Below are 12,965 nucleotides of genomic sequence, written 5' to 3' on the forward strand. Positions count from 1 at the left end.
TGTATCTCTCTGAAATCCAAGCCAACCAACATAAATGCTCAGTATAAATTAATATAAAATAATCCCATTTCCCCTATTTTTCTTAGCATCTCTGAATTCCTACACTTACTCTTCATTCTTATATATCAGATCATCTATGACATGGATAATTACATAAAATTAATTTTTATAATACATTGTATATATATCTCATATACATATTTATACATGTACACATAATAAAAGGGAAATTAGAAAGAGGGATATCCTCAGGAAATTAAAATTCCTTAGTTATTTTCAACATAACTGGGATAAGGAAATAATTCAAAGCATTCAGAGACAGATTTCTTGTTCAACTCTACTGAATTAAAAATGCACCTGCTTTTGACCATACATATGTCCTCTGACTATCTTTCAAATGGGATAATAATAGCACTTACCTCCCAGGGTTGCTATGATGATAAAATGAGTAATTATTTGTAAATTGATTTGCAAACCTTAAAGTGATATATAAATCTTAAGCTATTATTATTTATATTCTTAGATTTATTCATTTTAGATTATAAATTCTAGGAGAATAAACACTGTGTATATGAAATTAACTTTATATAATGCCAAATGAAAATTTTGCTTCACATTTTATGCTTAATACCATTAACAAAAACTTTGTTTTTATATTAATATTTATTTCAACTCTGCCAAAACTACAATTCTTTCTAATCAAGAGTTATGTTCACAAACTATGAATATGAATATAAATGATATAATAAATATGAATCACAGTAGTTTAGGTTTTTAATGTAAAAAGCAAGGTATCTTTATAGGAATGAGGGATGAAAAAAATACCTTTCTGAAAAGCTGTGTTTATGCTCAAAAGACATTTTGGTAATAGCAGATTCTACAGCTTAACTCTGAAAGCATGTATGTAGTATGAGTCCATTTACAGTTAACTTCACAGGAAGTAGTACCTGGGGATTTTTTTTTTAAAGTCCATTTGCCTCTAGAACTACAGCAAAATTTTAAAATGAAAGAGGATTGTTATGGTAGATCTTCTAAAGCCATTTCCTCAATCATCCAAGAGACAATGGGATTGTCAGATGTATACTTTTCACGTAAGGTTTGAGGGCTTGACATATAAGGCACATTCAAGTTGTCCAGGGCAGTTAGGATTAAAAAAAAAAGTATACTTTTAAATGAGACTTTACCAAAGCAATATACTTTGCAAACCAGGTGCATTTTTAGTTTGAACAACATGGGCACCATTAGGTACATAATACATTATAGTGAGGAATTTGCTAAATAATCAGCAGCCATGTAGCCATATTCTTAAAAAAAAATGTGGCTGTGATTTGAGATCAAGAGAAGAGGGAGTGGAAAACTGCTTGAATTCTACAAAAGTATAAATGGGAAAAATAAAGACCCTTTAACATTCACTTGTGTGCACACATATTTGTACGTGTGTGCACATATAGGTAGACAGACACACATACACACACACACACACACACACAGTATAAAAAAAATTAGCTATGTGCTTAGATCTGTCTACAAACTTTCTACAGTCTACGTATGACTCAAGACAGCCAAAATTATTCTCTTCCACAATGACGATTATAATGAAAAAGCTGACAGATCATTAACTACAGCAGTACTCCAGAGAAGCATTATCATAATAAAATCCTGGGGCTATAATTTGGTACACCATGGTGACATCTTCTATAATAGCTGCTAAATGTCTAATTTGGTCCAGTTAACATAACACAAGCTGAGGACAACTGTTGAAACTGGACCATCAAGGCTAGGAGGGTGGCATGGGCCTTGGTGCTCCAAGCTATATTCTGGGCTGCAGGTGGATTGCAAAATGTGGAACATGACCTCTCATTGCTTAGCCAGTGAATAACAAGTATACTACAATGAACATTTTTAGTCTGCAAGTTAAAATTTTATTAATCCAAAAGGGTACTGCCTATTCATAATCAGACATTCTGCAGTTAAAAGAAAAAATTCCTTCCAAAGAACTGTTATCTGAATTCTGTTGTCAAAAGTTTGTTTGATTTCATTTTCCTTCCTAAATGCTGAACACATTATATATTTTATACCTGATAGATACTTCAGTTTATATTTCAAAATCTTATTTTCTTTGAAATTAAGCATTTTCAGAAATCTGTTTTAGAAGATTGTAAACGAGATTCTTGTTGATTTTAATAAACACAGGACCTTGTTCATCTTGGCCCTCCCTACTCCAAGTACAAGATTACCTGATCTTCTGGTTCTGAATGTTTTTGGATTACTGGAGGTATTTTACTTCACATCCTGTCCCCTTTTTAACCTTCCTACTCTCTTTTCTCTTTTGCTTCCCTCTGGTAATACAGAGGAGAATGGAAAATGGCAGTTCTTTGTCTTAATGCTGACAGGGGTAAATGATACAATGAGCAGACTCTTTGTGTGACGAAGCATAAAAGAACTGGGCTGGACAGAACTGAAATGACAGGGACATGAGGGCTAGAAGCAGAGGTGTGTGAGGAAAAGAGGATGATGGAGAAAACAAACATTTAACTAAGAAATCCAGTAGTAGAAGCCACTTAAATTTTAACAAATATCTGGAATTCTGCAAAGACACTGATTTAGACCTAAAAGATTATATTATGTAGGTTTACTTTATAGCTTGCCCATTAACTATAAAATCACATTTTTGTGGGAAAAAATATGCCTCCCCCAAATCTTTAAGTCAAGTAGAAAGTTCTACTTCAGTGAATATATTTTTATTTGTGTCCCTGCAATAAAATGAAAAGAAATTAACAAAAACTAAGTCAGGTCAGGTTACATTTTACAATAAAATGGGGGGGGGGGCAGCCAGGTGGCGCAGTGGATAGAGCACTGGCCCTGAAGTCAGAAGGACCTGAGTTCAAATCCAGCCTCACCAAACATTTGACACTTACTAGCTGTGTGACCCTGGGCAAGTCACTTAACCCCAATTGCCTAAAAGAAAAAAAAATGTAAAAACAAAAAACAAACAAAACAAAACAACAACAATAAAATGGAGGGGAAAAGAACTAATCCCAAACATACTTACCAAACTGCATTCCCCAATCTCCAAAGTAATTTATCCTTGTTACTTGGTGTCCTAGTGCTTCCTTGAGATTTGCTATAAAATTCCCTAGTAATCAACAAAAGTTTTTAATTCTTACCATCAATTTAAGCACAAAACCTTTCTACTTCTCTATAACAAAACTCTAGTCAGCACATTGTTCATTTGCTAGAAATTCATCATATGAATTAATTTTTTATTAGCTCATTCATTACACTTTCTATTTATGTGACAGAAACCAAAGAGGAACTGATTTGCCCTTTCTTTACATGAATAGAATTTTCTGTGTTAGTAGGATTTGTGAACAGAAAATTTAGCAATTACTAAACCAATTTCAGGCAAGGAAGGAGAAGACTCAAAATAGTTATGCTTCTGTGTGCTCTATGCAACTTCTACTACCCTGTAAGCAAACTCCCTTTCACCGAGGGCCAATCTGCAAATAATTCACTTTACTTGTTTCCTGAACTCCTGTCTTTTGCTGATGGCATTGCTCTCTTCTGAGGAAAGCATTATATAATCCAATCCACAACCACACCATGCCTAGAACAGTGCAATTCTTCCTTCTGGGTATTTCCCCAATGGTTTTTTTCCTAATCTATAGATGACAGCAAGAGCCATCTTCCCTAGCTATTGACCTGACAGTAATAGAAGTATCAACGTCAAAACGTTTAGATTTTAAGAAAACAACTACAATAATACAAAGGAAAAAGCTGGCTAGTCAGAAGTTCATGTAAATGACTAGGGGAAAGGAGGTCAAAATCAGAAACAAATTAGGTAACAAACACCAAAATATTCATAGCAGCACTCAGTGGTAGCCAAAAACATAAAAACAAAGTGAGTGCCTATTGAATAAAGAAATTGAAAAAACTGTGGTACATGAATATAGGAGGCAGGCAGGTGGATCAGTGGATAGACTGCTGGGCCTGGAGTCAAGATGAGCTGAGTTCAAATCTGACCTCAGACACTTACTAGCTGTGTGACCCCGGAAAAGTCATTTAACCTGTGTCTTAATCCAATGGTTAACCACTCCAGTATGCTTGCCAAGAAAACCCCAAGGACAGTACTGGTGAGCTATGGTCCATAGGGTCATGAAGAGTCAGACACAACTGAACAACAACAACACTTGAATATAATGGAATATTATTGTGCAAGAACAATAACAAAAATGAAGAATTCAGAGAAATGAAACTATTGGTATGAACTGATGCAGAGTGAAATAAGCAAAACCCAAAGAACAATATATACAATGAAGACAATAATATAAATGAAAAGACCACAAAGAGGAAGCTCAACTCTAAGTAATGGAAAACCAGCAATGATCCCAGAGAAGAAATAATGAAACACAACTATCTCCTCATGGGGACTACTACCGTCTACATTTATCAGACATAGTCATGGTATAAAGTGAGTAATCAGTGCACAGCTGGCTGCCTGTATTGAGATACTCCCAGCAGAGGAAAGAGACATTTTTAATCCTCCATTCAATGTTGGTAACCATCCACAATACTAACCGAAAAGACAATGATGCTGCCAACTGCCTAATCATACAGATGCCAATCTCCCCTCCTCTACTCCTTGCCAGCTAATCCAAAGATAAATAACAAAAGCATAAATTTCCGAAGTTGAATCCCTGTTTGGAAAGATATAGATGATACCAGCTCTATAAAGTATTTCTATGACTTCTACCTTAGCAAAGCTTTGATTGCCACTTGCCCACTAATAATATGTCAGGAGCCTCAGAAACCTTTTCAGGAGTCAGACCATTCATTACTTGAAAATTAAAGGAATACTAGAAAAGAAAATCCTTGAAGGGATTGATTGAATGGTCTTAAAAAAATGATTCTCCAGCTATGTTCTGAAAGTTAAATTGACTACTATTTTGTATGATGAAGCAAAATGTTAATTGGACTATAACCTGAGCTGTAAAACTATGTTTTATCTAATTACAAAATACTCTTTACTACTTTGAAAATATATTTTTTTTCCAACCAAAAAATGACTTCATTGAGAGCTATTTTCAGAATCATAGATTGGCTCTGCACACTTTTGGTCCTTTTTCTCTAAGTAGAAATGCTCTCATTAGAATAACTTATAATAAAAATTGTTTATGGCAGGTTTGTATCTAAAATGCAGAGTACAGAATTTACTTCCACACACTTCATAGGAGCATAGGATATTAGATTTAGAAGTGGAAGGATCTTCAAGGTTACTGAGTCCAACCCCTTCATTTTAGAGATGAAGAAACTAAGGCCCAGAGAAGTTCATTGATTTTTCCCAGGGTTATGCAGCAAGTAAGCATCTGAGGCAGGAGTTGAACTCAGGTCTTCCTGACTCCAAGTGCAGCACTCTATCTACTATGCCACTGAGCTAGTAAATGTTAGAGGGGCTATGAGAAAACACACACACTAATGCACTGCTTGAACTATGAAGTAGTTCAACCATTCTACAGAACAATTTGGAATTACACTAAAAAAAATGACTAAACTGTATAGTTTTATCCATGACCAGATCATACCTAAAGGAGGTCAAAGACAGAGGGAAGGTTTCCATACAGAACAAATTATTCACCTCAGTACTTTTGGTAGCAGCAAATAAATGGAAAGAAAGCCCATGAAGGGGGGAAATGGGTGAACAAATTGTGTTATATCTAACTGAATATTATTGTACCATAAAATAATGACAAATAATCTTCGTATGAATTGATGACAAACAAAATAGGCAAAACTAGGACAAAAATTTACATGATGATGACAATATGGCAGAAAGGAAATCAACAGTGAAATGACCAGACGTAACCTCAAAGGAATAATGGTAAATTATACCTCTCTCCTCTAGGCAGAAGTGATCAACTACAGATGCAGAATGAGGTTTGCATTTTTAGGTGTGTCCAAATGTTTATCTGTTTCTCTTAACTGCACTTTATTTATTACTAGGGAGGGTACTGGGGTAGTACTAGGGGAGTAATTAAGAAGTGACAGTAATGTTAAAACTAAAGCTTCAAAAAGACATTTAAAAATAGTAGTGTTACAGCATAGTATAGTGGATAAAAAGCTGGCCTTGGGATCAAATCTCACCCCTGATCTCTCCTAGCTGTGTCAGCCTGCCCTCAGTGACTCAGGCTCTTAAACTGTAAGCAGCAGAGAAGGTACTGCAAAAGGCAGAAAAACTTCCGATCAGGAACTTCTTAAGTTGATGAAATCACAGGGAGAGAAAAAAAAAAAGGCAAAAAGGAGGGAAGGGAAAGAGACAGAGAAGGAGGAAAAGAAAGAGGGTAAACTCACCATTCTTTTGTTTATCATGTTTGAAAGGTTTTAATCTGGGTTTATCTAGCTATCACCACAAGCCAATCAAGTAATTGTCTTTCATTAAATAAGCAATCCTAGTCCTGTTAAGGCACAAGCACTATTCTTGGCTCTGACCACATGACTACACTAATCCCAGTTTATCATTTATTTATTTATTCATTCATTCCTGCCTTTCAACATTTATTCATTCACCATAACTCTGGTATTGAACCTCCTAAAATGTTTATCCAAATTAAAAGCATCATGAATTTAGTTCAAAAGCCAACCTGTTCATAAGAAAAAAGCATTTTATAAAAATGTAAGTATAAAATATAAACACAATATATTAACAAATTGTTGTTATTATTATACTTAATATATAATCTTAATGTAATAGATATAAATAAAAATTTAAAAATTCATAACAAAAATTGGATTTTATTTTGACTGTAGGATCAGTGTGATCAAAGGATGTGACATGGTTGATTTTTTGAAAGCTCATGCAATCTTGGGCAGCATTAAGAGAAGTATAGTGTAAAGATCGAGGAAGATCAGTTACACTGCACTTCTACAAACCAGACCAAAGCTAGAATCTTGTACTCTGTTTTGGTCAACACATTATAGAGGAATGTTGACAAACTAAAAAGTTTCCAGCAATCTAGAAAAAATTTCCTAACTTTTTCATGTAATCTTTTAGCATAAAACAAATTTTAGCCTCAGTTGTACACTTTGTTAAATATCAAGTCCATATTCAGATAAATAAGCACTGTAGTAATTTTGACTTCTAGCACAGTCCCAAAGACATCTTAGTACACACCTATGATTGTAGAACGCAAATGTCCAACATGAAATTTTTTGGCAACATTAGGTGAACTGCAAAAACAAAAACAAAAAACACACAACATTACAAAAATTATATTCCTGTGTAAAGTTTAAAAAATGTAAAGAGTAGACATTAATATAGTTGGTGGAACTGTGAACCAATACAACCATCTAAGAGCAATCTGGAATTATGCCCAAAGAATTATAAAACTGTATGCCTTTTGACTCAGCAATACCACTATTAGATCTGTTTCCCAAGGTGATTAGGGAAAAAGGAAAAGTATCTATATGTTTTAAAATATTTAAAGCAGTTTTCTTTGTGGTGGCAAAGAACAAGAAATTGAAGGGATGCCCATCAATTGGGAGACAGTTAAACAAATTGTGGCATGTGACTGTGATGGAATACTTCTGTGCTATAAGAAATGATGAACTTGATGATCTTAGAAAAACATGGATAGACTTGTATGAAATAATGGAGAAATGAGCAGAACCAAGAGAATGCTGTATACAGCAAAAACAATATTGTTTTAAGAACATCTTTGAGCAAATAAGTCATTTTGACTATTATAAATACCCAAATTAACTACAAAGGACATATGAAGGTAGATACTATCTGCATCTAGAGAAAGAAATGATAAATAGAAGTATATATAAAGCAAGGTGTACAAAATCGATTTGCAGTTCCATGTGCAATAATCTTTTAAAATTATACTATGCTATAGGAATGCTTTTTTTGTTCCATTAATTAAAAATAAAATAAATAAAACTTTAAAACAGTAGAACCAAGAGAACATTGTATTGTAATAGCAATATTGTTCAAAGAAGAACTGTGAGCAACCAAGTTATTCTGAGTACTATAAATGCTCAAATCAACTATAAAGGACCTGTTAAGGAAGATGCTATCCATCTCCAGAGAAAAAACTGATACAAAGAATAGTATAGTTTCACACATGTTTTTAAATCTGCGTTAAATGGTAGCCTTCTCTCATGCAGGGTGGGAGGGAGGAAGACAGTTTGAAACTTAAAATGTAGCAAAAAAAAACATATTAAAACCAAAAAAATGTAAAGGGTTTACGAGAAGAACATTAGGCAACTTCAGGAAAATGTCAACCAGGCAAAGGTCAGGGAGAAACAATGATTTTTAATCAAAAAGAATCTATTAGTTATGAGGTGGCACCATTAATCACAATGACATTACAGGTACCTAGCTAAAATTACAGTCTAATACAAAATGGAAAAAGATTATTTTAAGCAGAAATAAGGTAGCAAAATAGAAGACCGGTGTGATGATTAGAATCAAACGAATAGGAAAATCAGAGATGACTTGTCATTGTGAAGTCCCAATACTTTCAAGGGGATTATTGTGATATTCAAATTGCACTTTTGAAATCCAAGTTCTAGTATCAACAGAATGAAATACTCCATGAAACCATCTATTTCTCTTTTGCTGATTCCTCATTTACTAAGCAGTTTTCTGATTTACCAAGCCTCTGATTAGAGGCTAGTCATTTTCCCCAAATCAGGTTTATATAATACCTGAGTGTGGCCTATTTTTTCCTTTCAAAGAACTCTCATTTTAGGAGTGGGGCTTATATTCAATGGCTACTGTATTTTAAGTCCTCCCACAGAAACACTAACTTATAAGACCAATTGTCTACAGCATTTTTTGACTTTCCAAATAGAAAAATAAAAATTTGTCACTGCTATTCTTTATATGTTACAAAAATAAAACCAACATGTACAGCAATTTTTTTTGTTATTGATATATGTCTGATGGCCAACTATATACTGGTAGGGTATTCTCTTACAGATCACAAACACCACTGTAAGGACAACTACTGAGATTACTTAAAACAACAGAACATAATCCAAATTAACATTTTAATGACTTTGCACAAAGCTTTGTACTCTTAATAGTTTAAAATTCTTAGCCAGTTAAGCAACACATGTATCTCAAAAGTATGCTGTGCAGTGACATTCTTTTACTAAGAAAATAAATGACAGTTTATTTAAAAGAGACAAAGAATTTTAAAACTAGTGTACAAATCTCTGGATTGGTTATATATAAACTCATGTCTCAGATAACGCACCGTGACCTCAAATCCTAATTTCTTTGCTTTTGAGGTTCTTTAACTGCAAAATGATACAAGAATAGTTAATGTTTACAAAGCACTAATCTGAAAAGAATTTTTTAAGTCAGTCATGTGAACTGGTTAGTACCTAAATATATGGACTCACCTAAATTCAACCAACACTTTCTTCTGTGGAAGACCAGAAAAAAGTTCACTTTTTAATCCATATTTTCCACCATCTTCAAATACTTGTTGTAGCACTGTCTAAAAAGTAAATGAAAGTAGAATTTAATTTTTTAAAAAGCACTGTGAAAAACTGATTTTAAATCTTTATCTTATTATTCAATAGAAAACTGAAATTTATCCATAGAAAGCTCTACCTTCAGGAGCTTAGAAAAGCTAAAGACTGAGAGCAAAGAGTCAAATATGACTCCAAGGTTCAGAGGCTAGATGAATAGGATGCTGGTAACATCAAGAGAAATACAGAAGTAGAAGGCAAAGTTTTTTGGAGGAAGATGAGAACCATAACTTTGGATATGTTGAATTTGAGGTGCAATGAATGGATAGGTGGGATGTTGAGATAAAGAAATCCAGGAGGCAGCTGAAAATATGAGACTAAATCTATTGGGAAGAGATTGGAATTGGATATTGAGATTTGGGAGTCACATGAATATGTGATAATTTATGTTATATGAGTCAAGAGACAGAATGTAGATGGAGAAGGGGAAACAAAAGAACCTTGGAAGAGTTAAGAGACAATAAAACTATCTTGGGGGCTAAAGAAAGAAGTGGGTATCCAAAAGGAAGAGGTAGTCACTAGTGTCAAATTCAAGGAGAATAAGGTCATTATCAGAGCAGTTTCAGTAGCGTGCTGTGATAGAAGCCTGATTATAATCTTTATATACAGCTTATTCTCCCTTAATATAGAGTTTGATTAAAGATAGATTTACCTGGGCACTGTGGAAATGGTATTGGACTCGAAGTAGATAACTAGTTCATACTTTAACATACATAAACTGCCTCAATTTTTTATCTCTAAAATGATGATTTAGACCTATAGCATTAACCACACATGGATCAGATGAGACAATGCATGTAAAATGCTTGCAAAGCTTAATGCTACATAAAGTATAGGATGGACCTTAGAGGACATCTAGTTCAACACCCTCATTTTATTGATCAGGAAATGCAGAAGGGTCCAGGGAGATTGTTTTGCCCAAGGTCACACTGGTAAGTATTAAGTACATTAAGGATTCAAATCAAGGTCCTCTAACTCCAAATCCAGCACAAAATGTTACCATCATTGTGTTCCCTAATCCTTATGCATCTATTCCCAACTTTATGTTAATAACTTAAAGTCTTACACAATTTTAGACATGGCCATAATAAGAATTTGTTTTACTTAACTTCACATATTTGTTACAAGGTTTTTTTCTTTTTTTCCAGCTGGGAAGATGATGCATGGGGGTGGGAGAGAAAATAATCCCTCCTAATTGAAAAAAATAAAATAAAATCAACATATACTTAAAAAAACAAAAAAAAAAACCCAACCTCAAGGTCTTATTTAATGGTGTTTCAATGAAATCCAACAGGCCAACAACATACAGACTTCATTCAGAATCAAACCTGAGTTCAGGTCCTCAACACCTCTTATGTGGACTACTGACATACCCTCCTGTTTAGTATCTCTGCCTCAGAATTCTCTTCTCTTCAACCCCTCCAGCTGTGAAAAAGCTATTTTTAAAACAAAGGTCTGACCATGTCATTGTTCTGCTCAAAAAGCTCCAGTGACTCTCTATTGTCTCTAGTAGAAAATACAAACCCTTCTGATTGGCATTTAAACTTGGTGCTAGCCTGTATTTGCAGATATATTACTCCTCTTCATGTATTCTGTGTTGTGCCACGTATAATGCTATTTCTTACATACACTATCTCTGGTCTCTTTGCCCTTGTTCAGGTTGTCCCCCAACCCTGCAATGCATTCCCTTCTCAACTTCTGGAATCTCTAGCTTCCTCCAAAGTTTAACTCAAGAAGTTCCTGGTGCCTACAACTACTACTACTTCTCTACATCCATAATTACCTAACATTTACTTAGTACATATTTTGTATTTACTTAGGTGTATATGTTCCCCTCCACCAACAGAAAATAAGCTCCTTGAGGGCAAGAATTGTTTTACCTCTGTCTCTGTATACCCAATATATAACATAATGCCTGGCCCACAGTAGGTGCTTCATAAATGCTTATTGATTGGAGATGAGCTGGCAGTGAAAGCAGAATCTGAGACTTTTTTTTTGGCAATACACTGGTACATTTCACCATGAAATGAATGTTATCTTCACAGCTTTTTTTAATTGAGTCCCCATGAGCCAACCCATGATAAGGCCTAAAAATACAACTGCAACAAATGGAATGCATAATGATTACACAGGGGGAAAAAATGGAAGGGAAAAGGGGAATTTTTACAGAAACTCAAAATGCATTTCCAGATGTTTTCTTATAGTACAGGCAATTTTTCACATGAAATTCCAATTTATTTTCCTAATGGTACTAATGAAATATATCTAAGTAGAGTATGTCACTAATTAGGTGATCATCAGAATAAGCATAATAGCACATAAAAGGAGGCTAGAAACCACATTTTTGGATTCTACCAGTATAGGGCTAGGCACTGTTATTAAAGAATCACGAATAAAGAAAGGACTATGCTGTCATTGCTGAGGCATCAAACAGTAGAGATGCTTAAGGGCCTCCATTATATTAGATTTTTCTCTTCTAGCTACACAATGAACCAACCTGGTCATCATCCTGGGAGAAATTCTCCATCTGCTCTGTGCCGGCAGCATGCTAGAATAAATTGTGCTATCAAACCTTAAGTGATCATTGAGGTGCTAGAGGAAGTAGAAGTTTTTCATTATTATCATTCTAGATCTGAAGTTATACTATCAAAAAATTAAGCATCAAACCTGCTCTCCTCAGGCGACAGCATAAGAAAAAATTCTAGCTTAAAACTTCCCTGACTAGGCAAAAGGAAATAAAGGACTAAAAAGAGAGTTATGCTTATGTGCATTTGCACAGTTAAAGTTATCAGTGCACGTGTTTATATTATAACTTTTACTACATTTACTATATTTCAAAATAATGGTATTTTCTTGCTATGGGCACTCCTTCTAGTGATGCACATCATAATTCCTCTATGACTTTGTAAGCGGTTTTAGAGCTCTGAAGGGAGCCAACCTAGTAATGAGTTCCTTCGATCTCACCCTGGATGGTTTCTGGACAACAGATATCCAGTCCTTATGCTTGAAGCCTTTTTAGCTTATAGGCCCTTACCAATTTGTGCTTCAGTGGCATAATCTTCAAAAACCAAAGGTCCCTCCCAAACATCAGGCATCAGAACAGGACTCTTGCAAAGGAAGCTTATCCATAAAGGGTGTTGGCTATATGCAGGGTGGTTGTTGTGAGGATCAAATGAGATACTTTTTTTGTTTTTATTAATTTATTTATTTTTAGTTTTCAAGATTCACTTCCACAAGATGAATTAAATGAGATATTTTTAAAGGTAGGCTATATGAGTGGGAAGTCTGACTAGAATAAATTAAAAAGAAACTTTGGTGTTTACCGATTATTAGCTGAGTATATTACGCCAAAAGAGACGAAGTACTCCAATACCAGAAAAGGGAAAAATCCCCAATATTCACCTGTTCATTCAACACACACA

At 34.4% G+C, this 12,965-nt stretch overlaps 1 protein-coding gene across 5 annotated transcripts in view; it reads right to left on the reverse strand.

Annotated features, from left to right (window-relative positions):
* RARS2 (arginyl-tRNA synthetase 2, mitochondrial) overlaps window positions 1–12,965 on the reverse strand; it is a 64,292-nt gene that overhangs the window by 35,447 nt on the left and 15,880 nt on the right. For 4 of the 5 annotated variants that reach the window (XM_027855018.1, XM_027855008.1, XM_027855000.1 and 1 more), the window contains 3 exons: window positions 9,412–9,509; window positions 7,169–7,224; window positions 3,053–3,136 (listed from right to left, as the gene is read on the reverse strand). In XM_027855018.1, coding sequence (XP_027710819.1) covers window positions 3,053–3,136; window positions 7,169–7,224; window positions 9,412–9,509 — 238 coding nt within the window. Of the gene's footprint in view, window positions 1–3,052; window positions 3,137–7,168; window positions 7,225–9,411; window positions 9,510–12,040; window positions 12,062–12,965 lie in introns of those variants that run through there. The other variant, XM_027855026.1, reaches the window with a different exon arrangement.

Source organism: Vombatus ursinus, unplaced genomic scaffold (genome assembly GCF_900497805.2).
Source record: "Vombatus ursinus unplaced genomic scaffold, bare-nosed wombat genome assembly UNPS02000582.1, whole genome shotgun sequence".
In the NCBI taxonomy this organism is placed as follows: Eukaryota; Metazoa; Chordata; class Mammalia; order Diprotodontia; family Vombatidae; genus Vombatus; species Vombatus ursinus.